The sequence below is a fragment of the Chanodichthys erythropterus genome, chromosome 24 (assembly GCF_024489055.1).
Source record: "Chanodichthys erythropterus isolate Z2021 chromosome 24, ASM2448905v1, whole genome shotgun sequence".
Taxonomy (NCBI): Eukaryota; Metazoa; Chordata; class Actinopteri; order Cypriniformes; family Xenocyprididae; genus Chanodichthys; species Chanodichthys erythropterus.
In genome coordinates this window covers 17032428-17057847 of record NC_090244.1, presented here as the reverse complement: position 1 = coordinate 17057847, position 25420 = coordinate 17032428, and the positions used below count along the sequence as shown (strand labels likewise).

Below are 25420 nucleotides of genomic sequence, written 5' to 3'. Positions count from 1 at the left end.
GTTTCAGAAATGTGTCTTTTTTAGATATGTGTGATATTATAAATAGACAACAATAGAAATTGTTTTCATTTTCCTGAGAAAACCGTTTTATTTAATTCAACTCTTTTATTTTAATTCCTGAATAATGTTCATCCAGGCAACTGAATGTAAACAGACTTCTTTATACCATAAAACAGTTTATAAAAATATACACATGATTAGCCTATACAAACAGCATTAAAATAACAGAGTTTTATATTGTTACTGTACTTTATTCAAAGCAAATTATTAAAATATCACATAGATATTCTATTTATTAGTGTAAAATCAAACCACTTTATTGTCACAACACCGTGAACAAAAGATCTAAGACTGAAAAAAATCTACTATAACAGTTTGGAAATTACAGACAATAAAAATATTTGTTATAAATATCTTGATTTGTCTTTTTTCTTCACATCACGTCTCATATTTCATCTCAAGCACTTTACTGACACGTTTCATTTAAAAGAAAATACATTAGGGATAAAAATGCAATGGTGAACGACAGCTGTTGGAGAAATAAATGTTTTTATACATTAAATATTTAAATGTTTTTTGTTATTTTTTTAACTCTTTGTTCATATCATAGTTTTAAAATGTCTTATTTGTATGAATGTTCAAGACTGAAAGTCTCAGTCTTGGAAAAGCTGGGGAAAGCTACTTTTGTACACACACACACACACAAACATTTAAAAATTAGCAAAAAATAAATCATGAAGACAGAAAAGTGGCCTTGATATAACAAAAAGGGGAATTTTTTGATATACGTTAGCTGAATTGATGTGTTAAGCACAGAAGACTGATCTTCTCAAGGATATTTTAGTGCAGTGTACCAACCTTTACCAACAGGAGGCGCTATTTCGACACATTGCGCTTTTATTTTAAACTGGACTCTAGCGCCACCTGGTGTCCGAGTGAAGCTCCTCCTCGAGGACTGTTCAGCCCTGCGCAGGGACTGGCTCTCCCGCAGCCATTTTCTGTCCAACCAAACGGCCGAACTGAGACGAGAACCAACCAGGGCTTCATCGCAGGTTAGTGTGCGGCTCCGGCCAATGATTGCTAACCCATATTTTGTTACATCGAATGGAAATCTCCGCGCGCGAGTGTTTTATTATTAGTTGGCAGGGAGAATGAGAAATTAGCGCGGGATATGAAAAGCAGCTCGTTGTTGTGGGAATAATTGTAAAAAGCTCGTCATCGTGCGCGGCCCCTTTGTTTACTACGACCAATTTTGACGGATCCAGGGGTGCTTTGGCTCTCGTCCTTGTTATCTGCCCTCTTCTGCTCTTTAATTCATTTGAGCAATTTGTCTGAATAATTAAGGGGGAAATGTGTTTTTTATATATTGATTTAGCGCTTTTAACCTTACATGTTCATTGCTAGCACCGGCTGTTTACCCACTAAAATACACCAATGTGGTTTGGTGTAAAAAATATAGATACAACAATATATATATAAATATATATATATATATATATATATATATATATATATATATATATATATATATATATGTGACACAGTGTCATATATATATATATATATATATATATATATATATATATATATATATATATATATATATATATATATATATATATATATATATATGACACAGTGTCATATATCTGATATGACATTAGACATATAGATAGCAAACCTATTGTTTTGTTATTATTTATATGAAAAATATATGTTTATGTGAAATAAAGTGATCCATTGAGCCAACAGTGAATAAAATTAAAGTTAAAGGGTTAGTTCACCCAAAAATGAAAATTCTGTCATTAATTACTCACCCGATGTCATTTCACACCCGTAAGACCTTCATTCATCTTCAGAACACAAATTAAGATATTTTTGATAAAATCCGATGGCTCAGTGTGGCCTCCATTGACAGCAAGATAATTAACACTTTCAATGCCCAGAAAGCTACTAAAGACATATTTAAAACAGTTCATGTGACTACAGTGGTTCAACCTTAATGTTATGAAGAGACGAGAATACTGTTTGTGCGGCAAAAATAACAAAATAGTGACTTTATTCAACAATATCTAGTGATGGTCGATTTCTAAACACTGCTTCATGAAGCTTCGAAGTTTTACGAATCTTTTGTTTCGAATCGGTGGTTCAGATCGTATCAAACTGCCAAACTCACGTGAATTATTGAAGTTTTAAAACACTTATGACGTAACAAAGCCTCATTTACTGAAATCACATGACTTTGGCGTTCCGAACCACTGATTCTAAACAAAAGATTTCGAAGCTTCATAAAGCATCGTTTTGAAATCGTCCATCACTAGATATCGATGAATAAAGTCGCTATTTTGTTATTTTTGGCGCACAAAAAAGTATTCTCGTTGCTTCATAACATTAAGGTTGAACCTCTGTAGTCACATGAACATGAACTTTAAATATGTTTTTAGAAGCTTTTGGGCATTGAAAGTGTTAATTATCTTGCTATCAATGGAGGCCACACTGAGTCATCGGATTTTATCAAAAATATCTTAATGTGTGCTCTGAAGATGAACGAAAGTCTTACAGGTGTGGAACAACATGAGGGTGAGTAATTAATGACCATTTTTGGATGAACTAACCCTTTAAATTCATATTAATTCTCTGATGACAAGAGGGCTGTCTCAAAATATTGGATGCCCACATATGTTTATATAAGTTCACTGTGATGGCCAAAAATGCTGTCTAGGTAGGCAGCTCACTTGGTTTTGAGACAAGACCAATCATGTACAGCTGTAATAATAATATATATATATATATATTATATATTTATGTTTCAGATGGACGGAGACAGTTCAACCACAGATGCCTCCCAACTTGGCATAACAGGAGAATATATGGCCGGTAGTCACTTTGTTCTCCAAGCTCAGGATGGTAAGTGAAGCCAAACATCATTTAAAATATTATTTAGCATTTAGATAATTTATTATTAAATAATATAAAATATAATATATTTTTCTAAATTATTTTATATAATTTATTTAGTAATATTTAAATGATAAATAATTCAAATTAAAAATGTATATATAAATTATAGATCAATTTTATATATAAATTATAAATAAAAAATATTTAAGTCATATTTAGATAATTCCCAATTATTTATTATTTATATTATGTATTTATTATTATTTTGTAAAGATGAAGGTGATGAGGGACTGAATGACCACGAGGATGGCAATGGAAGCAAAGATAATCTGCGGGAGCAAGACATCTATCTCCCAATCGCCAACGTTGCCCGAATCATGAAGACTGCAATACCACAAACTGGAAAAGTAATTTATTTTCCAGCCAGTTTTGTTTAGAGAAGGAGAAATAAAATGCTTTTTTATGTTATTTATTTTTGTTTATGTATTAAAAAGGATGCCCTTTCTATTCATTACATTTATTCAGAGCTTCTTATTTAATGCCCATTTAATGAAAGTGAAACTTTAAAGGATTAGTTCACTTTAAAATAAAATTTTCCTGATAAGTTACTCAGCCCCATGTCATCCAAGATGTTCATGTCTTTCTTTCTTCAGTCGAAAAGAAATTATGGTTTTTAATGAAAAAATCCAGGAATTTTTCTCCATATAGTGGACTTCAATGGAGCCCAAACAGTTGAAGGTCAAAATTACAGTTTCAGTGCAGCTTCAAAGGGCTCTACATGATCCCAGACGAGGAATAAGGGTCTTATCTAGAGAAACCATCACTCATTTTCTTAAAAAATGTAAGTTTTAACAATAAATGCTCATCTTGAACTAGCTCTCTTCTTCTTCTATTTGAATTCCAGCAGTGTAGACACTGCTAAGTGTATTACTGCCCTCTACAGGTCAAAGTTTGAACTAATTGTTAAATACTTGCACTAGCATATTGTACATGACAATTTAGCTCAAACTTTGACCTGTGGAGGGCAGTAATACACTTAGCAGTGTCTATCTACACTGCTGGAATACAAATGGAGAAGAAGAAGAGAGCTAGTTCAAGATGAGCATATATGGTTAAAACGTGTAAAATTAAAAAAAAAAAAAAAATGTAGAAAATGAGTGATGGTTTCTCTAGATAAGACCCTTATTTCTCATCTGGGATTGCTGTAAACTAATTTTGACCTTCAACCTTTTGGGCTCCATTGAAGTCCACTCTAAGGAGAAAAATCCTGGAATGTTTTCATCAAAAACCTTAATTTCTTTTCGACTGAAGAAAGAAAGACATGAACATCTTGGATGACATGGGGGTGAGTAAATTATCAGGAAAAGTTTATTTAAAAGTGAACTAATCCTTTTAAGTCAAATTGTACACATGCATGTTATTCAAAAAGAAAGAAATCTTTTCCCTCCATCCCCTCAGATAGCAAAGGACGCCAAGGAGTGTGTGCAAGAGTGTGTGAGCGAGTTCATCAGCTTCATCACTTCAGAAGCCAGCGAGAGGTGCCATCAGGAGAAACGCAAGACGATAAACGGCGAAGACATCCTGTTCGCAATGTCCACGCTGGGTTTCGACATGTATGTGGAGCCTCTGAAGCTCTACCTGCAGAAGTTCAGAGAGGTAACATGAACATTTTTAATGCCATCATCATTCATCGTTGAAATAAAAGCTTTTTGGAAGCACTTTGCACAGATGTTAGAGGTGTGGCTTCCTCCTTTTTATTGATCCAGATTGACGTTACATTTGTCTGTATGTTCTCAGGCCATGAAAGGAGAGAAAGGCATAAGCGCAGTAACTGTAACCGAAGGCATGGGAGAGGAGCTGACCGATGAGTCTTTCAGTAAGTAACTTCACTTTTCGTTTAAAGTACCCCTAATATTCTATTTCAAAGGTTCCTAATTTTGTTTTGAAGGTCTCCTACATGCAACCAAGATCAAAAAACACGAATTTTCTCACAATATTATACTTTGCCACATGACCTCTTTTCTCAAACAATCTGAAAGCGGCTTTATGGAAGGTTCAAGGGTTTGAGTGTGTGTGGATAGACACAGACAGATAGACAGACAACGTTTAGATTTACACAATCAATGTCTAACACAATGAAATATTTTTCTTTCTCAGCAAATCCACTACCTGCAGGGATCATAACAGCTGATGGACAGCAACAAAATGTGATGGTGTACACCACCTCATATCAGCAGGTGAGAGTGCTGCCATGTTCTTTGCGGTCCAAAACATCAGACTTGATCTTTCATCTATAGCCTCATTTGTTTGAAATAAAGATTTTGAGTGATGCTTTATTTGCGTTTCTTCTGGTGCAGATCCCAGGCGTGCAACAGCTCCAGTTCTCCTGAAGATGTGCTGTGTTGTCACATGCAGAAATCAACACCTAATCTTCACAAATCAAACCTTCCACACTTCCACATACAAGTGAAGGTTCTGAACGGTGGGGTCTGTGCGAGACGTCTTCAGCGGACCCTCTTCTTGTGCTCTCACAGAGCTGGACTTCTATGTTTGTTTAGCTTGTTTTCATGTGTGCTCCTTGTGTGTTTGTGCACACGCATTATGATTTTAAGTGACTAGTCTGTTGGGTGTTACTTTTTGTGTTTGTTTTACACATAGGGGATTTTAAAGGATTAGGTTAAAGGGTTTTGAGGGGTTTCAAAAATAACAACCTTCTATTAAAGCAATAATACAAAACAAATGTGAATCTTCCTGTGATATAATGAGTGCTTTGCTCCTTTTTTTTGTATAGATGAAAACCATGTTGCATGTATAATTTCGGTTTGATAAGATGTTAACACTTAAAATGAAATAGGGTATTTTTTGTAAATATTTTTTTTTTTGTTCTCAATGTTTTCATGGATTTGTAATTATGCAGTTCACTCAACAATCTGCATTGTCAATCACAGTCCGAAAATAAATCTAAATTCTAATCTAAGTTCTTCTTTTGGGCCCATTTTAGGTCAGTGACTTTCTTTGGATGATTTTACATTAATTTCTTGCAGTTCATTTTGTTTTTACGTGCTTATTAAGGTTAAGTTACACCTTGAATGTGGATTTTAAAATGGTTGTGTGCTTTAAATACACAGTCATAAGGACAACAACTACTGTAAGAACACTTAAAAGTAGACCTAAACTATTTCAATTTTTCATTTATAAAAAGTATCTATTTGTCCCAGAGTTGTCATCATTTCTCTAATATGTTTATTGTTTCTCCCACAGCATAAAGGTGTTTATGATAAAATGCATATCTAAATGCTGAAAGAAAATATCAGATTTAGTACAAAGGATATCGATATTATGGCAAATACGACACTGCCACAAGTTATGTCATGGCCACGACAAAACTAAGTGAACCGAACATATCACCTCTAAAAAAAAAACAAACAAACCTCGAATCACATTTTTCAAGGAAACTTGGTTAAACGGTTAGTCCCTGTCCTTGACTCTGATTGGTCAATAGCTGTGTTTTATTCACGATAAAACACGGCTATGACCGCTTCACCCAACAGTTCTGTGTATCACAACACCCTTAGCAACCACTCTTAGCAACATAAACTCTATGTTCTCAATTGATATTGTTCATTGAAGCTTATGTAGAAGAGTATTGTGAGAAAGAGATCGAGTGAGCGAGTTTATTACCTGCATTCAGATTTAGCATTTTCCTTCAGGTCAGTCAGTCCTATGTTCATAATAAAAAATCAGTTTAAATGTCTGATGTATTATCTTGTCCTTTTAACATTTAAGGGGTTTTCCCGTGACTGACAGCGCTAGTCAAAGCATTTGTCAGTTGCGTCTTGTTCCGTGTTCACAACAATTCAGTCTTTTCAATGTAAAAGTCTTCGCTACTGACTGACACAATCATAAAGACAGTCTTTGCCGCCATCTAATGGCGTAATAATATAACTTCTGTTGCTCTTCATGGTCAGGGACTATTTTTTTCCGGCGGAAGGAAGGCTTTTAGTTAAAGTTTACTTCATGAAAGTTGCACTGATACATATTTCTGGCTTTAATATTTCTATTGTGTGGTAACTGCTTTATTAAAGCAATAAGGTACTCGAGGCTTCACGTCATGCCTAACAACGCCCTTCAGCCGTAACTTCAGCCTCTCGCACCTTATTGCTTATATAAGTCATATTTTTTTTAAAAAAAAAGAACAGAATATTTAGGTTAATGATTGTACCATTCAATGTATGCTAAGTGTTTTCTTCAATTTGTTTACCATTCCGTGAAGTAAGTTTTGTGGCAAATTCAATGTCTGTGTCCCTTCAGTTCTGGTCTCAAAGAAAAACTCAGTCGAAGTTCCAGGTCCCAGGAGTTTAACTGTATTGACAAGCAACAAAGTGAGATGCCAGCTCCACATCTGAATCTCTCTAGCTCAGTTTTTATCATTTTTTCTTATGTGTTAAAACAGTGTAAGATCCACCCCTACAGTTCTTTTCCATGATCTCATTTACAGGTGCTCTCCTCCCTTTCTCTTCCTGGAGTCTCCCACGTACTCCCCAACATTTTCACTACAGTCACATCTCCAGTTAAACTGCAGGTGTTGCTTATGCAAGAGATAATTCTCTTTGTAAGGGCCGACTGCCAACTAGTCTACATCTTTTGATTTTATCTCTCGTGGTGGAATTCTGCCAATTAATGGTCAACCCTTTCTCATAGGCAAAATAAAAGATTGTATCAAAAACAATCAACAGTCCCCAGAGGCAAGAAGCCTTCACGTGACACCCTTAATAATGATCTTATTCATTTCACATCCTCCTGTTGTCTGGTGGAAAATTACCAGTAAAATATGCTTAGTGGCCAAACTAACTTCTTAGATACATCTGACCCTTACAGTCACGTAGACCAAGAAGCCCTCAAAACACTTCTGGCTTTTATAGTAAGCAAACTAATTCTACAATTGTTTACTATAAGATAAAATACTCCGTCATAACCTGTATGGCTTTTTGGGGGGTTTCCATATTGTCGTTACAATGGCCTGCCTGTGGCCTCTACAGTTTTCCTGTCTTGCATATTTCCCAGGCTATTCTTCAAGTTCCTTTTATGTGTTACATAAAATATACTATGCTGGTTGCCAAGGAAACATTTCCCATTTTCATTTTGTTTAAGTTGTACTAAAACAACTAAAACTGAAATTAAATGTGTAAAAACTACATAGACTTAATACAATAAAAACTAAAACGAACTAAAATTAATATATTTTGTTTTTTAATAAAATATTAATAAAAATCCTAAAATATCACTGGTTCTGGCCTATCACAACAACACAGAAAAGAGACTTACTTGGGGGATGATACTGTCACTGTCAGGCATCCCATTCATAATAAATGTTCTTTAAGATTTATTATTATTGCATATTTTCTATGATTTTTCATTAAACAAAACTTTAAATCAATAGTCCAAAAGCATAAATCATATATATATATATATATATATATATATATATATATATATATATATATATATATATATATATATATATATATATATATATATATATATATATATATATATATACACACACACACAGTGGGTACAGAAAGTATTCAGACTCCCTTAAATTTTTCACTCTTTATATTGCAGTTATTGTTAAAATCATTTAAGTTCATTTTTTTCCTCATTAATGTACACACAGCACCCCATATTGACAGAAAAACACAGTATTGTTGACATTTTTGCAGATTTATTAAAAAAGAAAAACTGAAATATCACATGGTCCTAAGTATTCAGACCCTTTGCTGTGACACTCATATATTTAACTCGGGTGCTGTCCATTTCTTCTGATCATCCTTGAGATGGTTCTACACCTTCATTTGAGTCCAGCTGTGTTTGATTATACTGATTGGACTTGATTAGGAAAACCACACACCTGTCTATATAAGACCTTACAGCTCACAGTGCATGTCAGAGCAAATGAGAATCATGAGGTCAAAGGAACTGCCTGAAGAGCTCAGAGACAGAATTGTGGCACAGATCTGGACAAGGTTACAAAAAAAATTCTGCTGCACTTAAGGTTCCTAAGAGCACAGTGGCTTCCATAATCCTTAAATGGAAGACGTTTTGGACGACCAGAACCCTTCCTAGAGCTGGCCGTCCGGCCAAACTGAGCTATCGGGGCAGAAGAGCCTTGGTGAGAGAGGTAAAGAAGAACCCAAAGATCACTGTGGCTGAGCTCCAGAGATGCAGTCGAGAGATGGGAGAAAGTTGAAGAAAGTCAACCATCACTGCAGCCCTCCACCAGTCGGGGCTTTATGGCAGAGTGGCCTGACGGAAGCCTCTCCACAGTGCAAGACACATGAAAGTCCGCATGGAGTTTGCCAAGACGGTGAGAAATAAGATTCTCTGGTCTGATGAGACCAAGATAGAACTTTTTGGCCTTAATTTTAAGCAGTATGTGTGGAGAAAACCAGGCACTGGTCATCACCTGTCCAATACAGTCCCAACAGTGAAGCATGGTGGTGGCAGCATCATGCTGTGGGGGTGTTTTTCAGCTGCAGGGACAGGACGTCTGGTTGCAATCAAGGGAAAGATGAATGTGTACAGGGATATCCTGGATGAAAACATTCTCCAGAGTGCTCAGGACCTCAGACTGGGCTGAAGGTTTACCTTTCAACAAGACAATGACCCTAAGCACACAGCTAAAATAATGAAGGAGTGGCTTCACAACAACTCCGTGACTGTTCTTGAATGGCCCAGCCAGAGCCCTGACCTAAAAACCATCCAACCTGACAGAACTGGAGAGGATCTGCAAGGAGGAATGGCAGAGGATCCCCAAATCCAGGTGTGAAAAACTTGTTGCATCTTTCCCAAAAAGACTCCTGGCTGTATTAGATCAAAAGGGTGCTTCTACTAAATACTGAGCAAAGGGTCTGAATACTTAGGACCATGTGATATTTCAGTTTTTCTTTTTTAATAAATCTGCAAAAATGTCAACATTAACAATGTGTACATTAATGAGGAAAAAATGAACTTAAATGATTTTAGCAAATGGCTGCATTATAACAAAGAGTGAAAAATTTAAGGGGGTCTGAATACTTTCCGTACCCACTGTATAGTAGAGTGTTTCTCTATTTGGTCGCTTTGTGAGTATTTGCAGCATGTGTTGTCAAGATGATGAAGATGTTTTCTTAATTTGCTGGTGTTTTTTCTATTTGCATGTGTTTTCTTCTTCTATATACTGTTGTGGCAAAAAATCAACTCCGACTCTACTGCATAAGAGACAAACGCATCCAATTGTCTTTAAAGGTTTTATTTCTTGCAAGAAAGGTCAGACAGGTCATACAGAAACACAAGTAGCTGCAGAGTGTAAGTCCAAGAACGAAAGCTTCCAGTCACTTTTATATCTCTAACCTCCAAGGCCGAAGCCTCTATCCTTTTACAATATTTGGAACATCTCTTAGTGGCCGTAACTTTCCACACATTGTTAGCACAGACATGTTTTTAACATACATCTCGCATTTTCCCATACCATATCTTGTTCTTTCTATTTCTGACATCTATGTTAACACTATGTTAAACATTACCACTTAAGCCAACATCATATCATGTTCCATAAGCATCATATTTCACAAGAATACAGGTAAAAAGCATATGAAAATTAAAATTTCCACAACAATACATACCCTTGATGTGTCATTATGATCCATGACTGTTTGTTTTGTGATGGTTATTCAAGGGTCCCTTGTTAATTGACCAGCATTCTTCAGAAAAATCCTCAGGTCCCACAAATTCTTTGGTTTTCCAGCATGTTTTGCATATACAGTGGCATGCAAAAGTTTCGGAACCCCTTGCACAATCTGTGAAAATGTGAATAATTTTAACAAAATAAGAGAGATCATACAAAATGCGTGTTATTTTTTTTTAGTACTGTCCTGATTAAGTTATTATACATAAAAGATGTTTACATATAGTCCACAAGACAAAAAAAAAATAGCAGAATTTTTTAAAAAATGGCCCCATTCAAAAATATGTGAACCACTGATTCTCAATACTGTGTGTGGTTACCTGATGATCCACGACTGTTTTTACGTTTTGTGATGGTTGTTCATGAGTCCCTTGTTTGTTCTGAGCAGTTAAACTGAGCTCTGTTCTTCAGACAAATTTCAAACACAACAAATAAAAAAGGTTCAAACATTCACTGATGCTCCAGAAGGAAACACGATGCATTAAGAGTCGGGGGGTGAAAACTTTTGAACAGGATGAGGATTTCCAAATCTTTCTTATTTTGTTGAAATATCCTTCTTTTTTTTTCCTTTCGGAAGCAACAGAAGATACTTGCATGTTTCCCATAAGACAAATTAAGTACAATATTCCTTTATCTTCAAACCTTCAAAAGTTTTCACCCCCGACTCTTAATGCATCGTGTTTCCTTCTGGAGAATCAGTGAATGTTTGAACCTTTTTTAATAATTGTGTTTGAGTCCCTCAGTTGTCCTCAGTGTGATAAAATTGATCTCAAAATCCTACAGTCACTGCTGTAAAGGGTTCAAATATGCAAAAATGCTTGAAAACTGAAGAATCTGCAGGAGCTGGAGGATTTTTCTGAAGAATAAAGCTCAGTTTAACTGCTCACAACAAACAAGAGACTCATGAACAACCATCACAAAACATAAAAACAGATCATCAGGTAACCACACACAGTATTGAGAATCAATGGTTCACATACTTATGAATGGGGTTATTTTAATACATTCAGCTATTTTTTTGTCTTGTGAACTAAATGCAAACATCTTTTATGTAAAATATCTTACTCAGGACAGTACTAAACAAAAAATAACATGCATTTTGTATGATCTCTCTTATTTTATTAAAATTATTCACATTTTCACAGATTCTGCAAGTGGTTCACAAACTTTCGCATGCCACTGTAAAATGCATTAAGAGCCAAGGGATGTAACTTTTGAGCATGATATGTATTTATGTAAAGACATGGTGAAGGAAAAAAAAATATGAGATGGGATATGTTACTGCTTTCATGTTCTCTCTCTCTCTCTATATATACATATATAACATTAACATACCTGTACATAATAATTAATAAATTAGTGTATAATAGAATCTGTATATATTATGAATGGGTAGCCTAGCAGTGACATTTTCAGCCCCCATACAGTGAGAGTCGTCTCTCCCCCCTCATGAGAGTAACCTCATCACAAAAGCAGTCTGAATGACATCACACCTCCAGGGTGACTCCCTACCGCTTCACCAGCCTCTTCCCAGCCGGATTGTCTGATGGGGCGGTTCACACTTTTACATGATATATTGTGTGCTGTCTCAGGCGGGGGGAGGGGATTTTTTACAGCCTCATAATTCTCCTCTGACAGGGAGGAGAGAAGGATCATAAATCAAATTCAGCCATGTGTAACAGAAGCAGATGGATTTTCAATCACAATGGAAATACTGTATTTATGTAGTTATTAAAAACACTTTGCTATAAGTAGTCATTTCAATGGGCTGTGTCAAAATGTTATAATTTCATATTTTACAGCCCACTGTGACATATTTTACAATGTCCAGTCAGTCATGTTTTGTCAGAATGATTTATGACTTGTCAGTGGAACATATGGAATTATAATTATATATAATTATTATCTCTTCACTCATATTTAGTCCAATGATGATGAAGATATTCCAAAAGGATAAAATAAAACAAGGTTTATTAAATAATTCAAAAGCAGGTAATGCGCAAACAATAGCAGACAATGAGGGAGAGGAAGTGAGGAACTTAAATACACAGTGGCGATGAACATAATGATAAACAGCTGTGATGATTAGTGAGTGTCCATGGAAACTGATGAGTGGCGGGAAACTTGAACAAAGGAAACAGGGAACTGATGAATACAAACTAAAAATCCATGAAAATGAATCTAATAGAACATAATTGAGACAGGTTCAAGAGCAAATGAATCATGATTACGTTCAGATGAGCATATTTATGTAGTTTGAAATATTCCTTCCACATCCATGTGAATTAGGAGAAGATGGCTGCCAAATTTGGTTTTTGGTGTTTATTTCTAACCATTTTATGTATAACTAGCCTATATTATTATAATTTCATGACATGGTTGGTTTCATAATGCTCTGGGTGTACCAGAATCCAGATTTTTCAATCCCCCACATATTATTGATGGTCTGAAACAGCTAAATATTTTGTCTGTTTTCATATGTTTTCTCATATTAATCTTTTTGATTATTATTTTGACTTTTCATTTTAATGTTCCATATGTCAGCAGGAGACAGGAGAGGTCATGAATTATTTTGATAAAACATGATTGACAGGAGGCCATTGTAAGGGAGTTATGGAGAAAAAAAAAATTACATTTTGACAAGTATTACTGGTAGCTTATTTCACCATTGTGCATGCATTTTTATTGTACTTTTGTACATAAATTACAAAAAAAGTTAAATTTTACTGTAGCCTATTATTTTAGTTTCTAAATATGAACTGTTGCGTTTACTATGATAATGTTCATATGTGTAAACACCAAGACAATGTGATTTTATTTTATTATATACTATATTAATGTTACCATATTAAATTATTATTTTATTTATTGATTCTTGATAGTGATGCCTAATCTGGAGCAGGTTTTAGCTTTACAGAGTAGGCTACCTGTTGTTACTGAAATACCTGTTTAATATTATATTATATTATATTATATTATATTATATTATATTATATTATATTATATTATATTATATTATATTATATTATATTATATTATATTTATTATATATTTATTTCAGATTCAGAGTATACTACTCGGTTTAGTTTATACATTGCTTTCAGGTCACACCATGTTGCCAGATCCTCTCGTTCTAATGAAATATTGAGTTACTTCGATCAGCAATGGCGAAACTGCAGAAAATATAATTAATGAAAAGAAATGTGTTTTAATTTTAAAAGAATAAAACGTTTTTTATAACAGATGTACATTAACAGAAAAAAGAACGGCAGACCCTAATCGATATAACCAAATTGACTTGGCAACACAGGCTCAAACGGCCCCGCCCCTCGTGCGCATCAAAGGTGTTCAGATTGCCTGAGAGGAAATACTCAAAGCAAAGCAAGCGGAGCAGCTGAATGCAATGCATTCATCACAGACAGAGGAGCGGTTCTCACAAGAATTTTAAGTAAGTAATTTAGTTCTTCCTTTGAGTGAACGGTTTGTTTTGCCATTGTTTACAATTTGGCCGTGATGTCTCTTTGGTTAAACATGTTCTCAGAACGGTTTTTGTAACGGACAGTAATTCTCCAAATCTCGCTGTTTTTCCAATTGCAGAGTCGAAACAAGCCCAATCCGCGCGTTTAAAAAAGCATTTCTCGCATTTTCGATTAGAAAAAAGACATTCCTGTTGAGCGAATATCGATTAACTGTAACGTTATGTTTTGTTCAGTGAGTTACTTTCTTCAATTCTGTTTTTGTGCATTAAGTCAGTAAAACCGATGTAACACAAGTAATTTATGACACCCATCTAGTCAACGACACAGGCCTTCGTTTAAATACATTATGCTATATATCTTCCAATAAAAGGGTTTACATGCTGTATAATAGTAATTGTTTGGGGCCAAAAGAACTAGAGCTGGAATATTTGTGTTAGTTGACTCAAAAATTAAATTTCTGTCATTAAGTAACTAGGGGTGGAACGGTACAGATTACTCACGGTTCGATTTTTATCACGGTTTTAAGGTCACGGTTTCGGTATGTGCTATGTTAAAGGATTAGTCCACTTTTAAATAAACTTATCCTGATAATTTACTCACCCCCATGTCATCCAAGATGTTCATGTTTTTCTCTCTTCAGTCGAAAAGAAATTAAGGTTTTTGATGAAAACATTCCAGAATTTTTCTCCATATAGTGGACTTCATTGGTCTCCAGACGGTTGAAGGTCACAGGTTACAGCTTCAGTGCGGCTTTAAACGATACCAGACGAGGAATAAGGGTCTTACCTAGCGAAACAATCGGTCATTTAAAAAAAAAAAAAAAAAAACGTTTATGCTTTATAAACACAAAATATCGCCTTGAACGTACTTCCCGTTTCCGCACTCTTCAAAACTCTTGCGCTGTATGTCCTACACCTTCCCTATTCCATTTACGTAACGAATGCGGCGCCAGGTTGGTAAGTAGAGAAATTCTCGAATGTTTTCATCAAAAACCTTCATTTCTTTTCGACTGATGAAAGAAAGACATGAACATCTTGGATGACATGGGGGTGAGTAAATTATCAGGAAACTTTTATTTAAAAGTGAACTAATCCTTTAAGTAAAAAATACGACAATCAAATAAGAATAAAGAAGATAAAAACAAATCTAACTACAAGAAATGGCACAAATAAATACATAAGAGCTAAGATACAAATAAAATAATGCTTTTAGATTTTTTTTTTTTTTTTCAGGTACAGAAATTGAAAAAAGTAATCAAATATAAAATAACACCACATATAAACTTCTTTTGAATAAATTAAATTAAGATTAAACATTATTGAAGTTACAAAAGCTATTCATACAAGAGTAGTGAAGTGATTTCTTCGTCTTTTGTCGTTTGATTAATATCAATATTAGAATGCTGTCACTTTAAGACATAATTCAAAGATCCACTACACTGATACTGATACACATGCCTTATCAGTCTCGTTTTTCTCTTAAGAAATAACCTACTCTGTTAGGATACTCACTAAGATGGGCGTGTTGACACAATTTTTGTGTGAATTTGTTCGTTCAAGTGCAAGATTCTAAAGAGAATTTGCACGAGAGTAGTTGCGGCTCTCCGGGTACGCGCTCTTTCGCGTCTTATGGTTGAATGTGTAAATTTGCAAGGTTTAAATGAGTTTAGTTTAAACACCAATAACAACGTGAGATGTTCAGGTCTCCGGGTGGTGACGGCGTAAATGACATGCGTCGTGCTGCTCATGTGAACAGCGTCAGCCGGCGTTCGGTCTAGGGCTGGGCGATATATTGCATACGATTGTCACGCGCATTTTGTCAGTAAAGCCGGTTCCCTGATTACCGCTAAATCGCCATCAACTGCTTTCAAATGGAGCGGCATTTAATAGACAGAGCCGTAGATCACTGACAAGCCACGCAATATTGCGTTCATATCACAGATGAATCGCCTTCGATAATGAACACGATATTGCGAAGCTTGTCAGTAAACTACTATAAACACAGAAGTGCTGCACTGTGTTCACAGCATCAACTGCGTACGAGACTGACAGTGTAGAGAAGAAATTGTTGAATAAAGTCGTTATTTTTGTTTTGTTTTTGCACACAAAAAGTATTCTCCACATTAAGGTTGAACCACTAGTCACATGGACTATTTTAACAATATCTTTACTACTTTTCTGGACCTTGAATGACGGTAATTACATTGCTTTCCAAGGGGGATAAAAAAACCCCTTGGATTTCATTCAAAAATATCTTTGTGTTTAGAAGATGAATGAAGGTCTTACGGGTTTGATTATCATATTAACGATTGTCTATATATTGTCTGTGATCACGTAAGAGTAATTTTCGTGGCAGGAACACATAAAATACAAATGAGATGTCATAAGTTGAGGGTCAAGAGAAAAGTGGAGCAAGTAACAACATACTAAGTTTAGCATAAAATGGAACAAAAACAACTTAATGAAATGATATGCCCACCAGACCATGCAAATTAAATGGGGCAGTAAAGTTTCAGCCCCCTTTGGAGCCCCATTTGGTCCCAGGAACTTTTTTATCTTTACATTGATTTGCTCAAATGTTTGAAAGCTTACAGCTGTGTGATTAGTAATATTCTAGTGACCACGTTATGATCTTGTGGCCATCAGTCCTAGCAGTTCCCAACAGCTCCTCACAAGTATGTCTCTTTGTACATTATTATACAATTAAGATTGTGATCTGCAGAGCTAAAGTGGATAAACGTCTAAACGTACTGTTTTAAGTTGTCTGATAAGGATCTTAGTTTGTGTGAAGATAAAATATCTTGGATGGTTTATTATCGAGCTGATTTTGGAACAGAAATTTTGAAACGGAAAAACGGAGTTTGCGATATGACGTAATTTGATTAATTTTAAAGTGAACTAATCCTTTAAAGAGGTTTCAAGCACTGATTGGTACACTTTGATACACCTGTAAAACATATATGCTTATGGAAAATAATATTTAAAAGGTTATGTTTTAAAATAGAAGGTACTTTTCCACTGTTTAAAAAAAAAAAGCTGGAAAGTTTGGGAAATAATGGAGGCAAGTGAAGGGGTTGGGCCAACTGTTAAGAAGATAGCAGAAAGCATGACCATTGGGTATGTAAAAAAAAAAAAAAAAAAAAATATATATATATATATATATATATATATATATATATATATATATATATATATATATATATATATATATATATATATATATATATATATATATATATATATTAAAATAAGATATCAAGACGATGTAGGCCTAAGGTTTCTTAATGTACATGAATAAGTTGCCGATTGTACTAGGCATTGTGTCATGCTTTGTTTTGCCTTTTGGTGTGAATAAACATTAAGTATTGCTTGTGAGATGCCATTTGGACAAGATGGTGCCAATTGTTTTAAATGCAGTGGACCTCAGTGAAGGGTAATGAGGGGGGAGGGGAATAGGCTACTGATGATGGAAATGGTGTGTATTGGCAGGGGTTGAGAAATCCTTTAATCTTCAGTGTTTGACTAAAACTTGTTTTGGTGTGGAAGGGAAGAGTGAGCAGTGGTGTTGCATGATATACCGGTACTAGAAATATATTGTGATGCCCAGTTGTTAAAAATCGTATGATTCCTCATTTTATTAGTACCGATACTTCAAGAGTAATGACGGCATTGTGCAGGAATCTGCTTCCATTTCCTGCAGACACACCGGGTGTGCCAAACTTTTTGTCCTCTTTTGAAAGCTGGTATGTAAATATATCTACGCAGCACTTCAAGTAATAGCTTGGCATAGTTCATTGATTCAGCCACAGATCGGCTGAATGGATTTCAAAACGGTAAAACTCAACTGTTTAACTCCTAGAGGAGTTGGAAAATGAGCCTATTTTCAAAAAAAGTGGAGCGTTCCTTTAAAAATATAAACGTGAAAAGCCACCACAGAATGTGATTTGTTTTCCCCAGTTCAGTTCTCTTTCACACTTATTGTGCTTAAACAGTCAAATACGTGCACATCCTGTGTGTATTCGACTGTTCAAGTCAAAATGTCTGCCTTGATGAGTCTTCACGTAAACAGTCTGTTTTGACTTAAAGGGATAGTTAGCCCAAAAATTTATCCCATGATTTTTTTCTCATCCTCAAGCCATCCTAGGTGTATATGACCTATCTTCTTTCAGACGAACACAATCAGAGATATTTTTAAAAATGTCCTTGGTCCTCCAAGGTTTATAAAGGTTGTGAATGGCTTGAAGACAAAAAAAATACATCCATCCATAAAAAAAAATGAATCCATATGACTCCAGGGGATTAATAAAGGCCTTCTGAAGCAAATCTATGCATTTGTATAAAACAAATATCCTTATTTAAAACTTTTATAAATTCAAATAACTAGCTTTCGGCAGACAAAATCATTTTGCAACAGGCAAACTTTTTTCACCATTGGAGTTTGATGCAATTGAGGGGAGTGATAACTTTGGCTTGATTCTTTCATATATAATATAATCTTTCTTTCATATATAATATCTCTCTCTCTCAACCTGTTTAAGTTAATAAAGAATTTTAAGTTCCTGTCATCTATTATCAAGTTGTTTTTTCTGGTTGTTTTTTGCCGTGGTATCGGTTCAGTTTGGTATCAAGAAATTTAGACTAACCAAGTTTCAGTGAATGAAATGACCTTTTGCCAATTTAAAAGTATTTTGTACCCTAATATTATGCTTTTTTTTTTTTTTTTTTCCAGGGATGTGAATATTGCACCCCTTCTGGAGATACAAGCGAACACTGATTAGCATGCAAGCTAATTCAAAACAGTCAGGACAACTTCAAAATTTGCATGGAAAAGGGACCTCACCTGGAGATGGGACCTCTAATACAATGGGCCAAAACTTTTATCAGCTATGTTTACCATCTCACGCTGCAAGCCCATCGTATCCAGGACAAGGTGCCACTGGAAATTATTTTACACAGTTCACCTGCACAGTCCAACCGGCAACCAGTGACCAGATTTCGACTAGTGGCATTCAAGCTACCACAGACATTCCTCTTACTTCAAAAGAAAATTCAGGAAAACAGGACTCACAAATTGTGTGGAACATGCCGTCTAATTGTCAGATATTCTTACCTGTTAACAACATAAATCTACTGAGTGCTCCCAACAATAATGGGCCAAACATGCCACACTGTGCCTTTAACTCAAATAACAGTTTACACATCCAGCAGCAAAATATTTCCTTGGCAGCTGGCCTAAATAATTCACAACAGGTTGAAGCAAAAACAATGGACACTAAAAGTCTTGATGAAGCTAGAAGAAATGTGAACATTGGCAATTTGCATAGCAGACAGCAATATGTAAATGCTCCTACTAATTTGCCAAAAGACTCACCAAAAACAAGAACAAACTTGCCATCTGATCTGAAATATTACCCCCCAACAGAAAATGCTCCTCATGGTCACAGTAGTTTGTTTGGTGGCTACCATTACCAGTTATTGATTCCTGAGAAGTCAACCCATGCTAATGTGCAAACACCTTCTACCTGTGTACAGAACATTTCTGCACCGAGAGCTGTTGCCGTTGTCATGCCGCTATCTCCGATAGGAACAGCATCTGTTAATGTTTCAGACAAATCTGCTAATGTGAAAATGAATGTAAATTCTGTGCAAGAGATTGTACGGAATCCACCAAATATTCCACATGCTCTGGAGGCCAATGCTAATCTGAATAACCAAAAGGGAGAGCCAAACAACCCAGCAAGGAAGCCTCAAAGGCCAAAGTCAGCAGAGCCAAGGCTTAATGATGGACTTGGCAATGTAGCTGGAGCCAAAACTCCCGTTTGGACTGATGAATCAACTGGGCGAAGTCGCCGTGCAAGTTCACCGAAGCTTAAAAGTGTGGTTGCAGAACAGAAAAAGGCTGTGCCAGCTCAAATGCAAAATGAACCGAGTGAAAAGATAAATAACTGCATATTCACAAACAAGAAAACTGTTGAAACGGAAACTATTCCTGTTATCGAATGGCCATTAGATCGATTGCATACTTTAATTGCCATGATTCAGCAAATAGAAGACGGGCATCAAAAGAATGTCCAAAAAAATGATGTTTGGGGGGACATCTTAAAGCTTTATTGGAATGGGGATTATGGCAAGTTTTATGATTCTGTACAAACTGGCATATATCAGAACATAATGCAAGAAGTCTATGGTTACAGTATGATGAAAGACCCTGTGATACTGAGGCAACTTAAAAGTGACGTACGTAGCAAAGTCATCAAGGATTTTCACGTTTTAAAACACAACGAAGAGCCACCGAAGATGGCGTACAGGTCATCTTGGTTGAATCTTAATGAAAACGTTGATGATATCGACAAGGAGTGTGGTTATTCTTGGTTCTATAAGTCCTTTCAAAATGCCCCTGAATATGATGCACAAATCTCAGCATGTAAAACACAAAGCAAATTGCAAGAATCCACTGAAAAGCCATCACTGACTAGGTGTAAAGAGTTACCAACAGCCGCGGAGAACAAAGTACCAACTTCGGACAATGAAAGTCTTCATGAAAACTTGCCTGTTTTGTTTAATGAGCAATCTCCAACTGTGTCTGATGCTAACTGCTCACAAAAGCGTCATTGTGTGGTTACAGAGCAAACCAACAGTCAACCAAATATTGCAAATTCTTTAGAGGACATGATTACTATTGTAAAGGATTTTGATGATGTCCAGACTGGAGTGTCCAGGTTGGATGACCAATTTTGTAGTGATGTTGGGGCCAATAGTGTTTTGTTGCCCAAATCAACCAGCCAAAGTGACTGCGCAAACACACCAAAGCTCTATACCACGGTAGAAGAACAAAGAGAGGATGCCTTATCTCAAACACAAATTGGATCCAGTGAAAAAATGCCTAACAATGACTTTGCCAACCTTGATGAGAATGTGAGATGTGAGACCTCTCCAAAACCTAATCAAGAACGTCCTGTGTACATGAATCAAGAGGAAACTGACAAGGTGGATGCTTCAGCCTCTAAGATGAATTTTCTACCTCATGAAAAGGCTGAACAGTGTGGGACTAGTGAGATGATGGAACATAATGTCATTGCTGCATCACTAAACAAGCATGAAACCTCTTTGTTAAATGCTTCCCAAGTACTTGACCCAATATCAACAGAAGAACAAACAAGTAGGCAGAGTTTAGAGGAAAAGGCCAGAAAGTCAGCATCTACAATTCCAAGTACACTGTTATCAGCCCTCTATAAACCATCTTTAGCTGAACATAATGATGGTTCAACAGACGTTTCTAACAGAGTACAAATAGAAGAACAAACATCTTCAGAGAAAAATATGTACAAGGAGAGTCTTCATGAAAAATTGCCGGTTCCCTTTAATGCTCATTCTCCACCTGTGACTGATAACTGCTCAATGAAGCTTAATGTGATTCAAGAACAAACCAGTTGCCAGCCAAATACTTCAAATCCACTGAATGCAATGAAGAATCTGGTAAGGACATTGAAAGAACGCGATTATTTATTAAAAAAGCATCAAAACTTAAATGAAAAACACAGTGGTTTGAAAAAAAAGCATCAACACTCTTCTAGAACATTAAGACTGAACAATGGTGTGGGAGCCAAAAGTCCCGTGTTGAGAGATGAATCATCCAGCCAAAGTGACTGCTCAAGTCCATTGACGCTCAGTCCTGTGGTTGAAAAACAACAGGAGTTTGTGTCCTTAACTCGGGTGCCAAATGAATCCAGTGACCATGTGAGATGTGAGATTGACCCAAAACCTAGTCAAGAGCTTTCTGTACAAATGAATGAAGAGAAGAATGTTGAGATGGATGCTTCAGCTTCTATTAGGATTAATGTTCTCCCACAGGAAGTGGCTAAACAATGCTTTGCTGGTCAGTTGATGGAAGATGAAGATATAGCTGCAACACCAGAAATAAGACACAAGGCCTCTTTGTTGCGTACACCCCAAGAACGTGACATATTAACAAAAGAACGGAAGGAGAGGTTGGAAGAGGCTGATGGCAACTGCTCACTGAAGGGCTATGTGGTTGCGGAACAAACCAGTTGCCAATCAAATGCAATTCATCCACTGAAGGCCATGACACATCTGGTGAGGGGAGTGGGAGAAAAACGGCAAATTGGAAAATGTGACTTTTTGAAAAACAAGCATCAGCCCTCAACTGCAACATCAAGGCTGGATTATCGTTTTTCTAATGCACTCAAAAATCTGGCATTGACTAGATTGACCAATCAAATTGACTGTGCAAGTCCACCAAAACTTCATCCTGTGACTGCAGAACCATGTCAAATGCAATTCAATGAAGAAATGTCTGAAATTGACTGTGTACTCACAGATCAGAGTGTGAGATGTGAGACTGATCCAAAACCTAGTCAAGAACTTCCTGTGGAAATGAATGAAGAGGAGATTGTTGAGATGGATGCTTCAGCGTCTATTAAGATTAATGTTCTCCCTCAGGAAGTGGCTAAACAATGCTTTGCTGGCCACTTGATGGAAGATCAAGACCTTTCTGCACCTCCAGAGATGCAAGCAAATGCAACATCAAGGCTGAATGACCATATTGACTCTGTAAGTCCACCGAAACTTCATCCTGTGATCAAAGAACCATCTCCAGTTCAAAATGAATCCGATGAAGAAATGCCTGACATTGACTATATGCTCAGAGATGAGAGTATGAGATGTGAGACTGATCCAAAACCTAGTCAAGAACTTAGTTTGAACACAAATGAAGAGGAGATTGACAAGATGGGCGCTTTAGACTCTATTAAGATTGATGTTCTCCCTCACGACATGGCTGAGCGATGGTTTTCCGGTGAGATGCAGAAAGACATTGCTGTTCCTATTACCACTGAGGACCAGGTTAAAGTTCAAGTCCTGGAGCTCAAGCCTATACTCCTAGAAGATGTGAAGCCAATAGAGGGGAAATATCAAAGTTCTGGTGATGAAATGTTGGAGTCTTACTGTTGTCTTGCTAAATGGTTTCAAACTTTAGAACACGGAGATGGCCCCTTGTGTATGTGCCAGAAAAAAGCAGAGGTCAAAGAAGAAGAGACTAAAATTGAGCTCCACGGCACAGGTTTAGAGTTGCAGACTGAAAAAGAGGATCCTAAAGAATTGGTGGAACTGGAAAATTGTACTCTTGAAAGAACAGATGATTCTGAAACCACAGATGATTCTGAAACCATAGACGATGAAAACCCCTTGCCGAACGATCCTACTGGGGACACCGCAAAGATTCTGAAGGACATTTCAAGTTCTGAAGAGGTTCATAAGATGGAGACTGAAATTTCAGAGCAGACTAGAGATGAATCGCCTTCAAAAAGTGCAACAAGTGTGACCATGAAGAATGAGATTGAGCAGGACATCCCAACTCCAGATTTGAAGAGGAAGACCAATAGGATATGTCTTGCACTGTATGGGTCATCTTCTGGAAGAAAAGAATTAAGGCGATCTAGAAGATCTAAAGGGAAAGAAATTTGTGAAGAGCCCCCAGAAACTCTTCAAGTAACTATACTCTCTCATCAGAAGACTGAAATGGAGAATAAGTCAAAGAAGCACAAAGAGGTGGAAACACGAGAGGAAGATGTTGTGGATAAGAGAGAGAGAATACGAAGAGCATCCTCCAAAGACCTGCCGCTGCAGAGAGCCTTGCCCTCACATCCCGTTTCTGAACTCAGCAAAAATGCACTTTCATCTACCTCAATCAAAAAGCTGCTTAATCCAAGTGCTAATGCAAAGAGTGGCATCCATTTGGGTGCGGGAAATAAGCGAAAGAGACAGCACAAGTGTTTGACTCAACAAATGTCTATGAATAAATATGTCATCAGAGGGAAGACTGTGCCATCCAGATTATTGCACTCACCTGACAACGTAACAAAAAGTAAATATGAGTTGGGGAACCCTGCTTTGTTGCCATTGGAGGAGGGTTTTGCATTGGAATTCAAAGTATTGCCAGAGTCTTTTAACTTTGAAGATGGAGCTGAACTCACTTGCGCTCAAGCCGACACTTCACAGAGTACACAAAATGGTAACTGCTTAAAATATTAATTTTGTAAATGTATGTTACCACTCTTTTTTTTTTTTTTTTTTTTTTTTTTTTTTTTAAAGAAAAAAAATCTTGTTCTCTTTTCTTAAGAGATGTCAGGCCCAGAAGATAAAGTTAAACGGATGAAAACGAGTCGTTCGCCAACACAAGGTATTGGACACAGGATTCATGTTGTTAATTAAATTTATATTAGCCTCTTATGAAGTTGAATCTTAATCATTGAATCGTGATTAATGTAAATATTGGTAGAAAAAAATTAAATATCCTGTAATCGCAAGTTAATCCAGTTTCTAAAGCCTAATCCGGGGATATTATGAGAAAGTAATTTTCCTATCATGTAATATTTTATGGCAGGAAGTTATGGCATCTAAACGTCTTTATGCTTGTCTATCTGCAGGTGTTTGGAGTTTCAGCCCCTTGAAGAAAAAGCAAACTCAGCCCATCCAGGTCGCAGACATCTCAGGCTCAAGTAGCCTCTTCCAAGAGTTCCAGAAGAGATATCATAAAAAGAAGGAAATCGCCTCCAAGCAGAATTCCAGTGAAAGAGCTTGATTTTCTTTTTATATTAAAATTTAAGCAAATGGGCTTTTTTGTTGTGTTTACTTCCTGTTAATATGATTAATCTCTCAAATGCAAATTGCAAACTGTACTGATTCATTTTTACAGTGTACTTGAACTTAAAGTTTTTGTATTATATTATAAATGCATCAATTGCACAGTTCATACAGTTCAACAGCTGCTAGTAACCAAGTCCACTAGGATTTGTGTATGAGTCTGACTTTTATACTTTATAACTACATTTTCAAGAAACATGTTTGTCACGAAGGTACATATATTTTGTAAATTTTATATATTGTGCTTTAAGTCTGCTGGCTTATACAAATTTGACAATCTATTTTTGTACAATTTTATACATTTTCTTTTTTTTTTTTTAATAAAACTATTTTGTAATAACATTAATTCTGCTGTTTCCAGTTGCTCTTGGGTTTTATGTTCTGATGAACCATGATTCACTGAAGTCAGTGATACTATTAAGATGTATTATATTAACTTTATTTTTGAGAGTACAGAAGTAATGTTACAATTATGAAACCATTGCCTTCTGCAATAATGGATATATTGCCAGACAAAAACCTAGTAAACGACAATAAAAGTGTTTATTTTGAGGCGTTTTATACAGCTTAGCTTTAAATAGTCAACATACGTTCACATTCACAGAAATAAAGGTAAAACAGAATTGGAAATGGGAAATAATTATTTAAAAAAG

The 25420-nt window shown here is 36.0% G+C and overlaps 2 protein-coding genes across 3 annotated transcripts; both read left to right on the top strand.

Annotated features, from left to right (window-relative positions):
* The first annotated feature begins 939 nt into the window (after positions 1–939).
* nfybb (nuclear transcription factor Y, beta b) lies at positions 940–6090 on the top strand. Of its 2 annotated transcripts, XM_067379696.1 has the most exons (7): positions 940–1052; positions 2814–2907; positions 3175–3308; positions 4360–4557; positions 4699–4777; positions 5059–5138; positions 5259–6090. In XM_067379696.1, the coding sequence occupies exons 2-7, from the start codon at positions 2814–2816 to the stop codon at positions 5289–5291; spliced, it is 618 nt and encodes a 205-aa protein (XP_067235797.1). In that variant the 5' UTR covers positions 940–1052; the 3' UTR covers positions 5292–6090. The 2 variants fall into 2 exon arrangements, with proteins under 2 accessions (XP_067235797.1, XP_067235796.1); XM_067379695.1 differs by lacking the exon at positions 940–1052 and having other exon boundaries at positions 2805–2907.
* A 7922-nt stretch (positions 6091–14012) lies between these two features.
* si:ch211-106e7.2 (uncharacterized) lies at positions 14013–25019 on the top strand. The gene is made up of 4 exons (XM_067379411.1): positions 14013–14075; positions 18835–24135; positions 24244–24303; positions 24551–25019. Exons 2-4 carry the CDS (start codon positions 18885–18887, stop codon positions 24703–24705), a joined length of 5466 nt encoding a protein of 1821 aa, XP_067235512.1. The 5' UTR covers positions 14013–14075; positions 18835–18884; the 3' UTR covers positions 24706–25019.
* Positions 25020–25420: the final 401 nt, after the last annotated feature.

Coding starts and splice junctions, on each gene's coding strand:
- nfybb (XM_067379695.1), top strand. CDS start 2,805: ATGTTTCAGATGGACGGAGACAGTTCAACCACAGATGCCTCCCAACTT. Junction 4,558..4,698: donor ACCTGCAGAAGTTCAGAGAG/GTAACATGAACA, acceptor GTATGTTCTCAG/GCCATGAAAGGAGAGAAAGG. Junction 5,139..5,258: donor ACACCACCTCATATCAGCAG/GTGAGAGTGCTG, acceptor CTTCTGGTGCAG/ATCCCAGGCGTGCAACAGCT.
- si:ch211-106e7.2 (XM_067379411.1), top strand. CDS start 18,885: ATGCAAGCTAATTCAAAACAGTCAGGACAACTTCAAAATTTGCATGGA. Junction 24,136..24,243: donor TTCACAGAGTACACAAAATG/GTAACTGCTTAA, acceptor TCTTTTCTTAAG/AGATGTCAGGCCCAGAAGAT. Junction 24,304..24,550: donor GAGTCGTTCGCCAACACAAG/GTATTGGACACA, acceptor GTCTATCTGCAG/GTGTTTGGAGTTTCAGCCCC.